Below are 20,626 nucleotides of genomic sequence, written 5' to 3' on the forward strand. Positions count from 1 at the left end.
GGGGTCTAGCACTCTCGCTCCTTCACAGAACAAGCACTGGCAGGCCCCATGGATTCTCACGCGCTGCTGGTGGAATGAGGGGCAGCCTGCCCTCGGGGAACACGCATTCTGGTAAGAGATCAGGATGCTACACTTAACTGGAACGCGCGTCCTGGGGACACTGGTATGGAAAACGGAACAGACAAGAGGGCACCAGTTGTAACCGTCCTGAGTGGAATGGAGAGTAGTTCCGCCCCAAACCTCCTGGTCTTCACCATCTCGCTGGGAGTGCGTGTCTCTGTAAATGGAGGCAAGGACCAAAGAGCTCGTCTGATGATGTTTTCCCAAGCTGGCGGCAGAACTCACCGGCCCCTACATCCACTCCACAGGGCGTCCCCCACATCACGACCCTGCCATCTGCTCGGGGTCTGCCTCTCTGCTCAGCAAAGCTCGAGCTCATGAAAGGCAAGAAGGTGTGTGCCTTATTCATGTCGTTTCCTCAGCATCAAGCATCATGCCGGCACATATTAGATGCTCAGCGTTTTCTGAGTGAAATAGCAGACACAAAATCTCAATTTTTAAAAGGAGGGGTCATATACGCTGGGACAAAAAGGAGGCACACAGACTGTAAAGGCCCGGAGAAATCACAGGGCAGCCCTGCCCACTGCCCCTTCCGTTCAGACGTGTGTGGAGCGATGGCCTGGGGGAACTCCAGAACAGCAAAGTACACGAAGTCCTTCCACAATGATGAGAGGTTTACTTTCTTATTCGTCCTTGAGGATTCTTCCAGGCTGGAGTGATATTCAGAATATATACTGATGGACATGCCAACGTGGTGGTGGTAGGGGCACCAGCCAGTCAGAACAGAAGCTGGCAGGGGCACAAGGGCTCACCTTCAGTCCAGCAGGTAAAACTTGAGTGATGGGTATGATCCAGCCCATCTTTTTTTTTTTTAATTTTTTAATGTTTATTTATTTTTGATAGAGAGACAGAGCGTGAGAGGGGGAGGGGCAGAGAGAGAGGGAGACACAGCATCTGAAGCAGGCTCCAAGTTGTCAGCACAGAGCCCGATGCGGGGCTTGAACTCACGGACCACGAGATGATGATCTGAGCTGAAGTCAGACACCTAACCGACTGAGCCACCCAGGCGCCCCACGATCCTGCCCATCTTAATGGGAATACAGTGTCCAAGGAACTAGAGACTCCTGGATTTCTATCCAGTACATGCTTACTGTCATGATTTTTTAAACACTATAACTAAAATGAACAAAGAAATAAAAGGCTCAGAACACTGCCTACTCATTTTATACTTCTTTATAACAGTAACATTTTTTGCATATTTTTTTCCCCAAGACTATTTTCTCATTTCAGGAGAAGCTTTCCTCCATAGGCTAAAAAAGTGTGAAACCACCTCAACTTTCTGAAATCAACTAATAACCAAAGGTCGAGTCCTGTATATGGTCTTATACCGAGGTCATTTTGACAAGGGTGCTTCCCAAAGTCTCAAAGAATAGAAAGGGAGAAGTCTGAAATTGGAAGCACGTTTGTGCTGGAAACCTTCCCACCTGAGGGCAAACATTTGTGTAATTCCAGCCTGTCTGCATTAATATAGCCACAGAGTGACATCCTGATGGGGGAGTATACTGGAGTGTGCTGTGGTCTTTCCAGGAAAGTGAAGGGAGTGCACAGCATGGGGCCTACCATGCAGGTGGGATACAGCCCCCAAGTCCATTCCCAGTAAGATGAGCAAACACACAGCTAACCGTGCAGAGCCAGCCGAGTGGGTCGCCAGCACGGCTGCTTTTCCAGCTCTGACGCCGACTGTCAAGTCCATGCTGGGGACCCACGTGGAAGAACAGCCGTACTTTCAGGAGTTCCATCAGTGCTTTGGCACTTGTGGGCTTGTGTCTCAATGCTGCTCCCTAGGAGTATCACAAAACCATGATGGCCCGCAGACTTCGCAGGTGGTCATTCAGGTGTGGAGCTAGGGTGAACCAGGAAATTCTCAGCTCACGGTTTCCTTATCTATGCAACCACTTAAAATAACAGTCTTTGGGCCGTGACCTGAAAAAGCCCCGCCCCCCCCCCAATACCCCTGGGCAAATAGCAGGTCACACTGAGAATCAGCAGTTACATGTCTCACAGGCCCTGTGACATCTCTACCAAATACAGAGCCATACCAGGCTCTGATGGTAGGAACTGACTTTGTGCCAAGGAGGATATGGCTGGAGATCATAAAAGGGGAGAGGGTATAGGCGGAGTAATTACCCGGAAGAACAAAAACTCACAGGTGGAGACTGTTGCTAAGAATTGGCTAATTAGAACATACAGTGTCTACATCTTAATATCTATTTCTGGTTCCTCTTATTTCTGATACAAATTCCATGGGTTTTCACATCTCAGATGCACAAGTTCTCGGAAAAGTGGGGAGTCCAGCTCTCTGGATTCAGTCATGGTCTTTAGAGCAGCTGAGTGACCTTTTACTTTAACAGATGCTTTACCTGATTTTCTTAAAGCTTAATTTAATATTCACATGCATCCTGTAAAGATCTCCAGCTTTAATCACCCGCTGTAATTGCCTTCTATGAGAGCTGAAAGAACATCATTTACAGTGATCAGCCATAAAACATTATGACTTAGTTGTAAAGGCAGAACTGAACTGTTATCAGAAGGTGGCTGGTTGTCAGGCTGCAAACAGAAAAGCAGCAACCAGATTAAGAACTTTCAACGTGATTTTAAAAATCAAAAATGATCTGCAATATAAATAATGTCAATAAAGAAAACAGAGACCGTCTCTTTGGGAGAAGACAGACTTGGGTGGAAAGTAAGCCACGTAATTAACTGTGCGGCCTTGCACACATCATTTCTTCCCTTTGTTTCCTTGTGTGTTAAATGGGGATGAGATATGTACCTCCTAGGGCTTTTTTAAAAATGGGGGATGAAATCATGTAGAATATCTGCATACTGGACCCAGAGCAGACTTCGGTAAATGACTGCTGTTCCTACTGTTGCAATGGACTGCATTTTTGGGTCCCCTCCAAGCTCTTATGCTGACATCCTAACCCCCCAGTGTGGAGGCAGGAGGTGATGACATCAGAATGTGGGGCCTTTGGGGGGTAATTAGGTCATGAGAATGGAGCCCTCATGAAGGAGATTCGTGCCCTCCTAAAGGGACCCTTTCCACCATGTGAGTATATAGTAGGAACTCGGCATCCCAGAAGAAGGTTCTTCCCAGAACCTGACCAGGCTGGCAGTCCCCAGCCTCCGGAGTCGAGAGGAGTAAATGTCTGTTGTCCACAAGCCAACCAGTCTGTGGTGTTTTGCTATAGCGCCCAAGCTAAGACAACGAGTATCACAGGCTTTAATCACATATTAGGCAACATCCTGTCTTCCTATCCTTCGGGGAAAGCCCGAAATGGATGTTAGCATGGGAGGGAATCGGGCCTGCCCTCCACGACACCCTGTAGTCACTGAGGCTGCTTCCTCTCTCCACGTTCCCTCCGAATCAGAAAACCGCATATCTCATTTTTCTGAAGCACGATCTACAAAGACATTTTAGTCCAGCAAGTAGGACAATGTGGAGTTTGCAAACCTTGGAAACTCTGAAGAAAGACAAACTAAACATGTGTTTCTTAATCAGTGACTTCATAACACTGAGCCCCTTCATAAAAGGCCAGGGGACAACATGAAGGTAAGAGTGGGATTATTTAGTCCAGGAAAGAGTAAAAGCTCCGACACAAGGGAACTAACCACGGTCACCATCTGTATCCAACCACTGAGTAAACACAGTTTTTCACAGAAAACTCTATTTACAACTAACAACTGGCTCCGTGGCCTCATCTTGGCTGATAACCATTACTTTGTTTAGGATTTCCCCAGACGAGATGGGTAATGGATGTATGTTAGATTTGATAAAAATGATTGCGAGGAAAATTCAATTTTCCATCCCCCTTGCTTGTGCCCTCTAAAAATTGCTTATCTTTTCATATCAATTATAGAGACAGGGAAAGCAGATGAAGCACTTCAATGAATGTGACATCCGAAGCGATCCAGGCTGGGAAGGTACTTACTGCCTGAGTAAGTCACAATGTTGAGTCCCTCTCAATACATGACAAGTTTTGAAATGTTCTGTTTAATTATTAAGAACCTGCAATGAAAGGATGTCAAATTCTCAGTCACCTGAATGCAAGCATGCGGCTGCTTGTTGGCTAAGGTTAAGAAATTAGATCCCAGGGTCAAAGGTAAAATTATTAGGGTTACATCCAGCTACAGCCTTAGAAGCGCCAGTTAGAAGACTCCTGTGTCGAGATGTCTGGACAAAAGAATTTAAATTGATGTACCTCACAAGGGGACAGGAGGAGGGGTAGTTGTGAAAAACATTAAAGGTGGGCTTTGGGGGAGATTTAAGGTCTGATTACGAAGTCACTACTAGGTGACAGTCTGTGCCCTTGGATAATCATCCTATCCTGGAAGAAGCAAGTGAATGCCAACACTCTGTCTACTGAATGCACCAGCTGGAGCAGCTGTGCTCCACCCCGCCGGCTGTGGCTTGCTCTGGGGGCAGAGTCCGCCAAGGCCGGTCACCAGCAATGGCTGGGAAGATGAGGATGGCCGTGCGCGTCACCAGAGCAGACCACGTCCTGTTCTACGCCCACGTAGTGTCTACTGCATCCTGGGTGACAAGTGACAACACACTCTGCTGTTACGAATGCTCCGTCACTGAGTGCTGACTATCTCCTCTCCCACCACACACTTCGGCAAACCTGTGCTCACACTCTCACTCACGGCCACCCAAGCGTACCCCTGGCAGCTGCAAAAGGGTGCCAGCCTCCGAGCTGCATGTGCGTGAACAGTACACGGAGACTGAATGTTTATGGGGAGTGGTTCTGAGCTCAAAACAGAGCTTCCTTTTGAAAACAAAACCAAGCTCCTCTGAGGTTTGAGGGTGGAGAAGCTCTTCACGGAATGTCCAGTTCAACGGGGAGGCTGCTTCCTGAGCTCTCTATGCCTTCTCCTCTGGCCTGGACACGGGTTGGCCACCAAAGCACACCCAGTGTGCAAAATACATGCTGTTCCTTTTTAAAAGGAAAATCTAGGGTGTTGGGGGCTCAGAGAAACTTGGTATTGAGTCCCTAATCCCCTAGTCGCAATTCTTGTGATTTTGGTCGATGACCCCAATGTTTTTGGGGCCTTGGAGCCCTCAGCCCGGTAATGGTGTTGATCACGGACTCACAGGCTGTTGTGGGATTCAACAGGGAAAATGTCCATGAAACACCTACCTGCAGCTCAAGGCTCATCAGGGCCCTGCTTCTGCCTCTCCCTTGGGGAATCACTTAACAGCACACTTATTTATAAATTAGCATCAGAGCTGCATATAGCTTGGAATAGTTTCTGCTCCTACATCACCTAGAAGAATTTTGCCAAACTGGGTTGTTCCACAGCTAACGTTCACATCTAATGCTTTTTAACACACATTTGAAGGACTACAGAGAAGGGAATTTCACATGTATTTTAATTTTGGATATGTTAGTGTATTTTAATAAAGTAGAAGTCTGCGGCCTCTTTTATATGTATCCGAAGGAATCTAGGCATTTGATAGAGCAGGTCGAAGGATTTGATGCACGTTGTCACCCATTTGAAAAAAAGACATCAACAAGCTTTAATTTTTAGTAGCCAGAAATCTGACCTCATTCCTTTTTCATCTTGAACCTGTACTTTCATTCTATACCTCCCACAGAATTTTATCCTAATTTATTACATTTAATGATTCCAAGTATTTTATTGATCACCCTATCATAGCCTCTGACAAAATATGCATATGAATTAAAATTTCCCAGCAACCATATGGCTCTGGGGTTAAAAAAAAAAAAGTTCTCTTGGATTGAGTTACTGTTACAATTGTTATTTGTACTCAATTAATCAAAAGTATAACCGATTTTGATGAATATTATACATAAAAAAATCACTGAAAATGCCTCTCTCCCAGAAATGGATAGCCGTGTACCCTGATTCTAATCCTACTTCTTTTCTGTATATATAACTCCTGTGAAACTATGTTCATAGAAAAGCAGATGACGGTGGAAGGAATTTTGTTACCTGGGTTTCTCTCAGTTCTTTTAGCCCCTTCTGAGCTCCACATGGTCATTTATTAGTTAGGATAGATCGTTTTTTGTTCCAGTAGCAAATAAAGCGTGGAATCACAGTGCTTGGCACACAGAGGTGCGTTCCCCGCTCCCTAAGGCGTCATTCCACTGGGGGCTCTCTCGGGCTGTTCTTCCAGTATCTGGACAGCTTCCAGCCTGGGCTCCACCATCTCCAAAAGTGGCCTGGCCACAGGGAAGGGAGAGCGTGAAGGTCACTTGCTGCCTCTTAAATCCCTGGCCTGGAAGCGATGTGCTTCATTCCACTCACATTTCATTGACTAGTGTTAGGCGAATCGCCCCCAAACCACAAAGAGGCCAGAAATGTCTTCCTGTCCTACAAGCAGAGGCTGCACTGATATCAGCAATCTTCAAAAATTATTTGTAATAAAAAGTCAACTGACACTGCGTTTTGGTCCTGCCTCATTTTGCAGACAGCAAGACACCGAAGCACCTAATTTATACAATGATTTATTGGAGTCCTTCACTTTCTCAATCCCGATACTGACATTTAGGATTACCCCTTTGTTTGGCACCTGGACACTCATACCCTCACTTAATGCCTGTGTTAAAGAATCGGGATGAGTGTGATTTGTGCCCAGTAAGGGAGGCAACCGCAGAAGGAAGAGAGCTCCTTGAAACTCAGGCATGCTCAGGCAGATCTGGCTTTAGGAAGAGTATATGAAAGCACCCGGAAATAGATTCCGCAAAGATTATGCGTGCCTGCTTACCCCCTTGGAAATGTGTGTGTGTGTCCTGAGAGGTCCGCGTAGGCTGCTTTGGGAGACTAAGGATACTTGGTTACCCTGAATACATTGAAAAGTTGAGGGCAAGTTACAATTTATGGTTTAAACTGACTCTCTCAGACTTGCCAATGGTGAGATTAGGCTGCAATCAGCCATAAAGGGGAACGAAAGGCAGCATGGGAAGAGAAGACGGACGAGAGCAGGTAAGTAACAGAAATAACCCAGTTTTGTCTCGTCCGCCGGGCCTCATTGGTCTTTTCTGTTGTTGTTGTTGTTTGTTTTGTTTTGTTGTAAACTAAGTCTGGTTGAGAATCACCAGTTGTACTTGATTCTAAGCCTGTCACTAACCCATATAAACATATGCCTGGGGTTGAGAAACAAAACAGAACTAGCTTTTTTTTAAATTTTAAGTAAGGGCTTGAACACAGGGCTTGAACTCACGACCCTGAGATCACAACCTGAGCTGGAATCAAGAGTTGGATACTCAATTGACTGAGCCACCCAGGCGCCCCTAATCTATGTTTTTAAAGCAAAGCCATAAGAAGAAAACTAACCTTTGATAATGCCAGGTGTGTTGGTGGGATGGCCCCACATCATACACTGTAATTAATGCACATTCTCTCAAGGGGAGAACAAAAAATGTGCATTTTCAAGGAGGTAGACACGATGCCCTCATGTATCTGTCTGTTCTCAGAACTTGCCAATGGGCTGTGGTTTCACCTTCGCCCAGACAGACGTATTTGTGTCGAGTGGACCCTGGAACAACATGGGGGTTGGGTTGCTGACACCCCGCACAGTTGAAAATCTGTGTATAACTTTGACTCCCCCAAACTTAACTCCTAATAGCCTACTGTTGCCAATAACATAACACTCGATTAACATAACATTTTGTAGGTTTTATGTATTACATGCTATATTCTTATAATAAAATAAGCTAGAGAAAAAACATCATTAAGAAAATCATAAGAAAGAGAAAATACATTTACGGAGCCGTACTGTGTTTATCGGGAAAAAAACGTGCATGTAAGTGGACCCATGCAGTTCAAACTCGTGTTCTTCAAGGACCAGCTATATTTGGTTTTAACTAAACTGTCACAGAATAGATAACCAGACACAAGCGTTCCTGGCAAGAGGCACGGATTGGAGTCACTCCATAGGCAGCACAGAAGAGGACGACGAACAGCGGCTCTGCATCGGCAATGATACTGGATACATAGTCCTCCTTAAACAGAGGTTGCAAGAATTTGTCCAAAAAACTAAACAGCAGGAAGACGACGTAAAATATGGATTTCCACTCAAGAAGTGTCTATTGTGCCATGAGACATGAACTAAAGATGGAATGAATCTAAAAATTAATGAAGGGGAAACTCACTGAAGTCGGCTCGGGGGCTAGAACGGGAGGCTGGAGTGACATCACTCGATGTCTCTCACAGGAAGAAATGTCTATTACAGACCCAAGAGAAGAACAATCAACAGGAAAGAAACCTCAGCTACAGGGCCCGGCAGGCCAAGACAATGCAATGCGTGACCTAAACAAAATCAACCACCCTGCAACTCAGCCAACCAGGGACCATCACCACCATGAACCCTTGTTTCTCCCCAATGGATGTTTGTTCAATCCCCGCCCCCGCCACATACAACTTCTTCCTTCTTCTCCATAAAACAACGTTCCTCTCCTTTGTTTCTTGGATTTGCCTATGGTTTTGCCATGGTTTGCTTGTCCTGAATTGCAATGTTCTGCTATTCCTGAATAAACTCACTTCTACTGGTAAAATAACTACTTGTCTATTTTTAAGATTAATAAAATGTTCAAGATTAGCAAAACACTAAAGATACCACTGATCTCTTTTGTATCTCTTATGCTTATAATCTATAAACAACTGAGTGTGCATATGTTAGGGTGAAGGCTCAAGGCTTATTTCCTGATGGAGTGCCTACAAACACGCTTTAGAGACCACAGCCTACACTCAGTTCTGCTCACGCCCAGCCCCAGGATCCCCGGGCCAGAGCACGTCTCATTACACACCCCACTTAGAAGGCTCAATCCGTCCTAAATGATTAACTCATCACTCTACCATAAAGCACACGACACTTGCTATATGTGTTTCTCAAAGTTCTGGCAGTAAAGGTCCCTACAATGTGTAAAGCTGTAGCAGGATTCTAAATTGATCATTTGTGGGAGAGCCACAATCTCTAGACAGGTTTCCAGTAATATTTCAAACTGCTACTATTGCTTTGGGAATCCAACCCACGTCAGAGCACACTTGACAGGCTCATGCCTTGCCCCCTCTCTCCCTGAAATTTTAAGGCACAAAGAAAACAAGAGAGAATCTTATCTGGGCACACAAAAGTCAGGTTTTACCGGGCAGCTCTCTCAGACGACTGTTTGACTATTCCTGGACATTATTCTCAGGAATCCGGTCTCAACTACTAAGCCTATATGAGGTCTGCAGTCAAATTAGCATTATAGAGGACAAAAGAATGTTAAGTGGTCTTCAGAATGAAAAGCCATGGTTTGTCAGCCCGAAGGAGGATCAGCTAAAATGATATGCTAGCTGAGGACTTTGTTTGAAGAGCAGGTATTGAAATGAAAGACGTGAAAACACGGGAAGGAGGCAGGCGGCCGTGTCTCTCTCCCCCTAAGCCTCTTCCCCGGCAGAGACTCTCATTACGCCTGACGTCCTGCGCATCAGGTCAGAAGTGATGATGTGTCGAGGTGTGCAGGCGGCCGTCACACAATGATGGATTGATCATCGTGCGGAATTCCTCTCATCTCCTGACTCTACCCTTTTCTCTGATTTTAAGGAGAAGCTCTTATTCACATATTCATTCAGTTCAGAAGATCTGATCCACAAAAGTTAACTCAATGTAAAATCTTCAAAGCCAAAACCAAAAGCAGGTCGACAGGTTTATAAAAGCTTGCCTGGGTCTGACCTCAGAATAGAAACGTCTACTCTCGGGTGAGTTCAGCCCATTCTTTTTCTGGCGTGCACCTGAACTGCGGGAGCCAGCGATGAAAAATTCATGCAGGGCGCTTCAACGGTCCCACCTATGTCCTTGACATCTGCTGGCTTCACGTCACATCATAACTTCAAAGCAAATCCACCCCTGAGATGGCAGCAAGCTTTCACGGGGGAGGAGAACGGAGAGTTCAGAGATGGCCTCTCCTTCAGGACAGGAGGTATCTGTGCAGCACATGCTGCAATTTATCTTCTTGGCCAGACAAAAGGGGGAGAAACGTGAAGAGATGAGAACGCCAGCCACCAACCATGCACCAACAGCAAGCGGCACCATTATGGGACTGCATTTCCCCGCTAATTGTCACGCTTTTGTAAACATTTATTTATTTCTATTTAAATCCTCTTTATCTTCTGCTTCCCATACGCTTCCAGTGTAGGTAAAGCGTTTGGCAACCGAAACGGTGGCGAGGTTTTGAACTCTCAAGTCCACAGTTGCTGGGGAAGATACATCACTCTCCCTGGGGGGGCTGGGTGTTAGGGCATCACTCATTTAGATGTTTGGAGGCAAGGCCGGCCCCCCTGTGCTCTCCCACCTGACACTGGGCTGTCCTGCAGGAGGGACAGCTTATTCTTACGATAGGAAACGAGAGGTGGGGCTGCCGGGCACTCTCCAATTTCAAATCAGCTACAGTACAAGGCACCAGGAACTTAACCTCCAGTTACCCCTACCAACCTCAGTCGTATTCACACAGAAACATTCTTTATTTTACTCTCCTGATGCCGAAGAAAAATTTATCTTCGTTAAATGATAATTGGCTGTAGCATCTTTGGATTCTTCAGAAATGCTGGCTGGCAAGTTTTGAAAAAAAATTTCATCAATCTTGTTTGGTGTTTTTACAAAGCCTCCATCAGAAAAAAAAAAAAAAAGAAACAAAAGATGTGTAAGTGTGCTGAGGACACCTCATCCCCAAGCAGCCTCCCCCGGTGCTGCAGGGAGTCCTGAACTATAGGTTCTGCCACTGTTCCGGAAGGAAGCGACATGTAAACACACAGTTCTGGGGTTTCTGCAGATTTATCAATTTCCTGATCTTTAGAGGTTTCAAAATAGGATTTTTAGTGAGAAAGCGCATAATTGAGTGCCATTTAACTTTCAGCTAAATCCAATATGTCAACAGAATGTTATCCTAAGAATCAAAATAAGGCCGGTTCCTCAACCTTCTCATTCTTCACATTTTACTTGGACCCAATAAAAAGCAAAGACTATATAAGGAAACAGTAGGCAGCTTTTCTCCTGAGATTTAAAACAAGTCCGTCCGTATCACCAACCTCTTTATAACCCACCTTCTACACATTTTACCCGGTGCCAATGAAAAGATAAAAATACACAAGGAGCAAAATGCAAGGCAGTTAATTATAATATTTATGAGCTACTCCCAATACACTTCTGGGTTGGAGTAGAAACTGAAATTACTGAAAAAGCATTTACATATCCCAATTACCTAACGCTACGGTATCCATTAGTATGGCAACTTGCAAAATCACTGTTTTAGTTTTGTTTCCTACTGGCCTTTCTACAATAGGCAATGTAGAACACCATGGGTTCAGACTATTTCATAACTCTTTGATGTTAGCATTACATTAACCAGAATATTTGTGGAATTTTTTTCTCTCTTCCAACAGACTGAGGCCAATTTCCTTGTTTCTGACCTAGAATTTTACCAGTTTGACCAATTATTATCCTGGTAGGTATATCACAATTGAGTGATAAATCTATTTTCTAAATAGAAGAAATGGCTGTAATTGTAAAACTTGGAAAACACTAAAGCAATCAATCTATTTAATAATGTGATTTCCATCTGTTGTTATCGATACTGAAAAAAATTCTTCAGAAGTCATATTTATTTCCACTCTGGTCCTTTAAATATCAGTACCTCCTGGCCTATATTTTGTGAACACCACACCTAGTCGATGCACATAACTCTCCAAAGCCTTAAAAAGGCCATGGGGACAGCCCAGTCTGTGCCCAGTCTATAATCTGGAGATCAGGTTTCAATACCCAGGAACAAAGGGGCTGATGGCAGGATAATGGCCACTTGGGGGCACTTACCGGGAATGTGAGGGGACGTAGAAGCCGACCAGGTAACCCCGGGGTCTCCTACCCCATGTTTGCTACAGACATTCCCTCGGCCAGCCCTACTTGGCTTCGTGCAATCGTATCCCTCGGGGAGCACAAGCAGCAAACGCTATGATCCCAACCCATGAATGAAAGGAACCTTTTCAAACCCGAGGGGGAAGCCACTGCTCAGAGATGTTTCTCAAAAAGGTGACGTCTGCTACCATACAGACAAAATCACTTACTTCACTCTTGTCTGATGTGATCACGGAATTCTGAAGTCTACAACTATTTCCCACCTGTATTTTCTCAACACAAAATCACCTCATTTCATCCCATGAAGCTTCATGCTGCAAACGCCTGGCGACGGGCCCCGTGAGACGCACGCTTTAATCTTTTAGGTCAGAGTTTTTGCTTCTGGTCATTTTCCCCTTCTCCAGCAATCAACTCTGGGAGAATTCCTAGAGACCTCTTCAAAGGCCAAATGTGTAAACTAAGTTTCCTCAGATTAACATTTCTGTAAATAAACTGCAGGTGTAACGGTAATTGTGCGTGTTCTCTTCACAATTCCGTTAAATCAGGTAGAAAAAATGGTCAGCTCATTATGATTAAGAAACACTGCTAATTTGAACACAATATTTATGTTTTCTCAAGGATTTTATTTTTAAATTAACATAACCTGTGCCTAATCTAGTCTCAAATAAGGTTCATTGATGGAACTCCTTATAAACCAAGATTTGTTGTTAAAAACAGTACACGTTAAAAACGATTTTTAAAACCCCCAAAACGAATAAGATCTTGCAGTGGGCATCACCTGTTGTGTTCACATTTTACGCGTACAGCTTCAAAGAAAGCAACTATTGACAGTGGATCAATATCGAACCATGGCCACCATCCTAGAGACAGAAGATTGATTGCAAAGGGCCCCGTGAGACATGCATTAATTAAATCAAGACTTTATTGCTTTCAGAATTATCATGTGGCGTCTCAAAACTCACCTGCTACGCTCAGGTGAACGAGCGGGCTGGTCTTGCTGTCTCCGTTGCGTTCGTTGACGGCCTGTGCGTAGTAAACCCTGGCATCACCCGCTGTCGCTGCAAGGATCACCAGTTGATTTTCCAGTGTGATGGCTCTGTGTCAGACAAGAGACAGCGTCAGAGCCACTCCACAGCGCTTCTTGTTCGTAAGGCAAATTAGTTTATCAGGCCAATGAGAGAGGCGTGTCCAGGGCTTTAAAAAGATCTCGAAGGACAAAAACACACAGGCCGAGGTGAGGCACATGGCGGTGGCTGAGCCTCCTCTGGCCTCGTCCACACTCCAGTAGGGAGGCTTTGAGCCCTCTGCTTCCCTACTGACCCTCGGTTGTGAGGCACTCACATATCCAGGGTTAGTTAAAAACTCAGAGCTTCCCCTGGGAACTTGTAACAAGTTCAAGAAATCCCAGAAGGGCTGGTCTTTTTCTTTCAGGCAGGGCCGTGAGATCACACCATGGCCACAAACTATAAATAAACTCTCAGATGGAAGGCGGAACTGTCCAAAACCTAGACCGGGGGGCAAATGAATTTGCTGCGGTTTTCTCCGCCTTCCAAGGAACCTCATTAGGGTTTCTGTTTCTCTATTTCTCAACTGGCGGGTAGAAGAAAAGTCGCCAGTGGGCATGGTGCTGGCCCTTTCAACTGGATTCTCCCATAACTGCTGATGCCAGGCCTGCTCGTCCTTCACCCCAGCCATCTCCCTGCCCCGCCCATTTCACAGTCTGACCCCTCCTCACGGAGACTTCCCGTAGAGCCCAATTCTGCTGCAGGAAAGAACCTGGGAGACACATTTGGCCAGCCACCCTCTCTTCAGAAATGAGAAAACTGAGGAACAGGGAGGTTAAGTTATTCGTTCAAGGTAACCTAGCAAGGTAACAATACCAGGGGGAGAACACGATCTTCCCACGTATGAACAGATGCTCTGCCAACCAGATCACACCCAGACTCACCAGGTTATTCAAAAGAAGAGGAAGAAGAACAACAAAGACACAACTTCCATAAATCCAAGCAGCTTTTAATTAAAATAAGCTGTCCTGGTATCCTCTGCTCTTGCTAGCATTTGTAGACTTTGCTACAAAACACAAAATACAAAGGGCGGCCTCCCACTGAGAGTAAGACACATTCTGAGCACCAAAGGGCTCTTAGTTCCCAATGCTGGGAGCACCTTGGGACCTGAAGTGAATCCCACGGCTGCACACAAGTTATCATTCTACAGGAAATACGTTTATTTGTTCATTTTATTTTATCTTGATTAATTAATCCATTTATCTATTTTAGAGAGACACAGAGAGAGCAAGCGAGCAAGCACGTGAACAGGGGCAAGAGGCAGAGCAGGCCCTACGCTCAATGTGAAGCTCAACGTGGGGCTCGATCCCACGACCCTGGGATCATGACCTGAGCCAAAATCAAGAGTCGGACGCTCAACCACCTGAGCCACCCAGGCGCCCCTATTTGTTCATTTTAATCCTAGGCAGTCGTAGCCCTTCCAAATCCAGAAAAGGTCTCCATTCTAGTAACAGAAAAAACACAGAAACTGGGTGATCTGTCACAGGGAATTTTACTATAATAATAATTTTTTCCTTCCTGCTACCTTCTGGAAAGCTTTTTCAAAAACTCAACTTTTATACGTTATACAAGATTATCTTGAGAAGTTAACTGCTTATTCAGGGTCCCCATACGATATATTGCAGCTTGAGGTCTCTAAGACTAACTCACCTCTTTCTCACAAAAATTTCCCTATTAACAAGTTTTCAATTTTTATTCCCATAAAAATACCTCAAAGAAGCTTTACTATAATTATTTATGACTCCTTTATAGATTCCTTTATAGAACCACAGAAATTGTTCCATTTTATTTTAGTGCACGTCACACCAGCACCTAAAATTAAGTATGAATATTTATTACACCTGAAGTTACACCTTAATAGTATAACTTTAAAAACTGAGTATGTCATAACTTTTTTCCTTAACATCTGATTTTTGCCATAGTAATTTCAAATATGCCTATGATTTCTCAGAATTATTCTGCAAAAATACCTATTAATTCTCTATATTATTTATGACATTGTCTCAAGGCTATTAAAAATAAAAAAGTACATAAAGAACAAAAATATTAAAGTTTACATCTATGATAATTTGTATCTTTAAGCCCATTTTTTCTTCTAGTTTTTAATTTCTAGACCATTTTAAGTCAAAACTTATGAGGAAAAACTTGTCTATGCCAAAAAAGACACTGCAAAAATGCCAAAGCTTTGGAGAACATTAGATTAATGAGGACTTTATTCTTTCTTCCTCTCCAACTCTTTCTGAACAGAGCATGTCTAATGAAGAAACTGATTTTTTTTAATGAAAATTAAACTATCTAAAGACAGTTATCTTAATTTCAGATAATTCAGATAATTGTTATAATGGTGGCAAAAAGAGAAATTTTTAAAAATTTTTTTAAATGTTTATTTTTGAGAGAGAGACAGTGTGAGTGGGGGAGCGGCAAAAGAGAGACGGGGACACAGAATCCGAAGCGGGCTCCAGGTTCTGAGCTGTCGGCACAGAGCCCGACGCGGGGCCCAAACCCATGAACCGTGAGATCATGACCTGAGCCGAAGTCAGACGCTTAAACGACTGAGCCACCCAGACGCCTCTGAAAAGAGCAATTTTTAAAGACAGTGGAGCAGGTACCACACGTTCATTCTTCTTCCCCAACAGACCTTGATTCTGCTGAGCCCACACCTTGTGTGGGGCACCACACATGCGGGCAAATCGGCCCATTCGCAGCACCAGGCGTGTCTCTTGGTCATCGGAGGCCAGTACAGGTACCGGTGCCAGGCTCAAGACCATCAGGGGCTGGTCCGGGACCCAAGTTCCCCAGCGGCTGAAGGAGGCGGAGCTTGCTTGGGGGGGGAGCTCTCACCCCTCCCGGAGGCCAGGCAGGAAATGTGCTGTCCTGAGCTGCAGGCAGCCACCCTTGCAATGCAGAGGAAAGGCGGTGCGTAGATAAGAGCAGGAGGAGGGACAGAACTTTGAGAGTCAGAGCAAATTAGTCAACAACCTGAAGGCAATGATGAGGAAGTATGCTGAGTGATCCTTCAACATGACTCTCACATGTGTCCATAAAATATTCTGTGAAAACGTCTGGTTACTGAGGTGGGGGTTGACTTCCAACATTGATTCCACATCTCCAGCATTTTACACTAGCAAAGTGATTTGCAGAATTGACCCCAACTAGTCTAAGCTGATTATCGTAATCCAACCCCTCTTGCCAGTGACTGACAAAGGAGACCGGGCTTGAACCAGGTGGCTTTGGCATGTATGTGGTGACTGTCCCTGCTCTGGGGCAGCTGCCTCTAGGCCCCTCTCACCAGATGGAAGGACAGGGTGTCCAGGGCTGGGCACCAGGGCTTTTCTCCCGCCACTAGATGCGAGCAAGGAAGCGTGTTGTCCAGATGTTCGCAGTGGCAATGGGGTGACCACGAAGAGAGCCACCTTAGTGTGACGCTTATGACGTCGGCAGCAGGAGACAGAAAAAAGAAAGAACTGGGGTCTTTCCACCTTGCCAGCTGCCCCAGTCAATGAACCACATCCTGCAGCCCATCCCGTCTCTGGGCTTGCTATTTCGGGGAATGAGGTACTTCGTTCATGTTTGAACTTGTGTAAGTTAGGGTTTCTGTTACCAGAAGTCACATGAATCCAGATACAGCATATACAGTAGTGTCCCTTTAGAGTTCAAAAAGAGAAGAAGGCATCCTCAGGGCATAAAATGTTAATAGTTCCTGTTGAGTGGTACGATTATAACTTATTTTCTTTCGATTTCTGTGTTTTAAAATATTTTTCCAATTTTTCCAGGATAAATCACTTTTGTTACAGAAGAACAACTTTCAAAATGAACGCAAGGGCACGCACTGAATACTTTGCCCATAATATGGACTACTTGGCTTTTTTATCACATAATTCCGAAGTACTAATTTAAAACTTACATTGACTCTGCAGGAAAATTACAGTATTAAGCCAGAGAGATTCTTCCTTTATTTTAACTTTATTAAAATAAACGTACGTATGGTTTTACATAAAACTATTTCCTTAGTCTTCCCCATTTTAATTCTACATTTCAAAGTGAAATCTTGTAATTCTAATTCTTTGGGATAGTGACAAAGATAAGAACACACTAACTTAAAAACGTAATCCAGTATGGGTAAAATGCACCACAGCTTGGGAAACCAGAGTGTCAGACTCATGAAGGACAAGTTAAAGGGTCACCTGCTACTGACTATAAGCACAGGGAGTTTTCAGAGAGAAACCTATCAGCTGTCCTTCGTCGTGGGGCTGCCCTAAGGAGGAGATGCTGTGATTCACAAGAGAGCTCATTTTAAAGGGCACGTTCCAAGTGCCTTTGACTCTGCACTTGATTCTCCCAATACTTTCTTGAGGCAGTAAGCAAAATAAGAATTCTCTATTTGGGGAAAGTTAAAACCTCAGAGAGTTCCTTGGGGTCTCTGACCGCCAGCACTGATCAGAATCCCCCGTGAGGGAAAAACGCCCCTGGGCGCCTAGACCCAAGGGCTTATGCATGTGATGTGTGGGGTGGGGGTGGGGAGCCAACCAGGGGGCACAGCTACAAGTGAGTTTCCTGCCACACCTGCCAACGTCCGAGGACGTCACATTCTGGACGCCATAAAGAACACCTGCTTTCCAACCTGTGGCACAGATACATTAATTACAGAAGTGCCCTTGGTGGTGGAAGAAAACAGCCCAGCATGCGCCTCACCTTGGAGCTGCAGGAATGGAAGGGCAGATGTTCGCACGGACTGCCATGGGAAGAGACGTAAGTAACTGTGCCCACTGTTCAGTCAGCCTGGAGTCCCCAGGCCTAACTCAGAGTGGAGGAGATACGAAGCTGAACCAAGTGCACACTGCCCGTATCCCAAGGAGCTCAGATTCAGTGTTCGTTTTTAAAATTTAACTTAATTAAAAAATGTTTATGTAGTTTTGAGAGAGAGCAAGCAGGGGAGGGGTGGAGAGAGAGAGGGAGACAGAGAATCCCAAGCAGGCTCTGCACCGTCAGCACAGAGCTGGATGTGGGGCTTGAACTCGCGAACCACGAGGTCATGACCTGGGTCGAAATTAGGACTCAGACGCTTAACCGACTGAGCCCCCTAGATTCAGTGTTTTTACAAACTACAGGAAGTAATAGGAAACACTTTATTAACTTTCCCCTAAGAGTGGCTGTGGGCCCAAAGTGGCAGTCCCGGGGGACATCCAAAAAAATCTCCATGATGTGCCTCAAAACTTTCAATGCAACCCATCCTTGGGCTTTCAAAAAAAGATAAACGGTCTTCGATTATCAGTAAGTTTTTTGATCCTTGACACCGTTCACACAAACTGGATGGTAATACATACATTGATTTATACATTATGATAAAAATTCAGTGAAGGGTTCAGTAAAATAAGAACTGTGCCCATAAAACATAAAAGTATAACTTGGGTTTGTGGTTTTACTATCACAAATGGTAAGGCATCATTTGATTAAGCTTGTATTGATATTCAAGTACATTTTTTTAAAAACTTTAGAGCACAAGGAAATGAAGGACATTATTTTTAGGTCCTTAAAAACACAAACATCTAAAATGTTCTCCATGTTAATTAAACAATTAAGTTTTGAATGGAATGGTTTAAGGCTTATTGTTCTGAGTATAGCCTGCATCTCAAGCCTTACAGCCTCACAGCTACTTCAAGGCAGACAACTTCAAAATTAATGTACTCCCATTACTGGTATAGTTATAAGAACTAAGATTGCTTTCGAGTATTTTTGGCAATAATGAGTCTCTGGATATTCAATAAACGTTAAGGCACCGGAACGTCATGTGTATTTAGCCACAAAGTAAACACGTGCTGCTGACCGTTTGCGGTGGGTGCAGGAAGAACATTCTGAAAGCAAGTGAAGAATGTGGGAGGCCTGTTTCTTAGAATTTCAAACCAACAGAAAGGACGAGGTGAGCTGAGAAGACAAGAATACTCAGGATAGATGGCGGGAAACACTGGGTACATGGGATGGCAATTCAGCACCATTGTACCGGGAACACAGCCCCCAAGGAGAAAGGCAGCCATCAAATGTGAGAGGGGTGGCTGTCCGGTAACACACACACTGTCCTTCTGTGGTAGGACAAAGGCCACGAGAGATGGAAGAAAGAGACAGGGAGGGGCTGGGCCAAGTTTCCACCAGCTTACTCACCACTGTGGTCCACGCCTTGCCAAACATTTCAATTTAGTCCACAGAGGGACTCTTTTCTATAGCATGTATAGGTAGTTTCATAAGGGCAAGTATATGGGGAAATAGAGGTAAATTTATATAAAGTCTTCAACGTAATTCTTCTATTCTATATGAAGTGTCCACTCTTCATTACAGATACAAGTGGGAGTACATTACGGGATAGGATGTCTGAGATGATTACCAACTTAAAACTGTTTGGATGTGAGGTGTATTCAACACTCACATGTTCTGCCTTATGCACACTTGTCCCCCAGTATTTAAGCACAGAGCCTGACTGAAAGGATGTAATCAACATATACATGTTGAATGAATAACAAGGAGAAAACATACAGGTATTCATTTTTCTCTCTTCATGTTTCAGCTTTCAACTCCATCTTGGTGCCAGAACCCAGGCCAGGAAAGAGATAATCCAATCACCCCATGAGTCTGTATGGAGTGACTGCTGTGTGAATGACACTGTCCAGGGAAGGTCACCAGGGAATATGGTCCCTGAACACGAGGAGGGAAGAACACATCCAAAAGACAGAAGAAGAAAATGCCAGCCGTATGAAGTCCCCAATGTGTATTGTATAGAATGTTAAAGGAGGAGGAGCCAAAGAGTCAGCCAAGCCACCAGAAAACGGGGAGATCTGACATCTATCTTCCTGGTGACAGCTCCTTAAGAAGTAAAATGCAGATGTCACATTAGAAGGACAGGCCAGGTCCTCTAGCCCAAAACATATGTAACACCTCAGGAACAGGGGGGGCTGCCCCTGGAGGTGACATGGAAGGAAGGACCGGTTTCCTACCCACGTGTCTGGCCTTTGACCCAAAGCTCTGGCCCAGGGCTCCTGTGAGACAGCACATGTCCCAAAGGACAACGCGTCCGAATTTCTCCCAACCCGTGGGCCTGGCCTGCGGCTTTGTAGACTGCTTGCCAGCAGCATGAGCACGGGGTGAGCATCCCGGTCAGTAGGCCCAGCCGTGGCAGAGAAACTTCCGGGTCCCATAAAGAGAAGCGGAGAGGACACCCTCCTGGGCACAATGTCTGTCTCTGAACGAGAGCAGAAAGGACACCAGAGCTCAGAGCTTCTTCACCTTCTCCAAGAGCAGCTCCTGGCGGCCCGAGATTAAACACGGCCTGCCTTCAAGGTAAAATCTCCAACGGTCTCCAGAGAAGACACCCCCTCTGTCCGCCAGTACGAGATCACGGCAGAGGATAGGCAGGAACTCCATGGATAAACCCAGGCTGAAGTCATCACAATACTCGGTGTACATGCAGAAAGGTCCTTGAAATGACCAGGCAAGTGTGGCCCATGTGGATGGAGCAGGCCCAGAATCAGGTCTGGCTCTGATTTGTTCCCTCAGGCTCACTACTTGGTTTTTCCATCTGCGCAATAGGAGTGACCATACT

The 20,626-nt window shown here is 44.9% G+C and overlaps 1 protein-coding gene across 2 annotated transcripts in view; it reads right to left on the reverse strand.

The window, feature by feature from the left end:
* Positions 1-20,626, reverse strand: part of SDK1 (sidekick cell adhesion molecule 1) — a 553,308-nt gene that overhangs the window by 339,954 nt on the left and 192,728 nt on the right. For both annotated transcript variants that reach the window (XM_053213474.1, XM_053213475.1), the window contains one exon: positions 12,937-13,070. In XM_053213474.1, the coding sequence (XP_053069449.1) occupies positions 12,937-13,070 (134 nt within the window). The remainder of the gene's footprint in view (positions 1-12,936; positions 13,071-20,626) is intronic.

Source organism: Acinonyx jubatus, chromosome E3 (assembly GCF_027475565.1).
Source record: "Acinonyx jubatus isolate Ajub_Pintada_27869175 chromosome E3, VMU_Ajub_asm_v1.0, whole genome shotgun sequence".
NCBI classification, from domain to species: Eukaryota; Metazoa; Chordata; class Mammalia; order Carnivora; family Felidae; genus Acinonyx; species Acinonyx jubatus.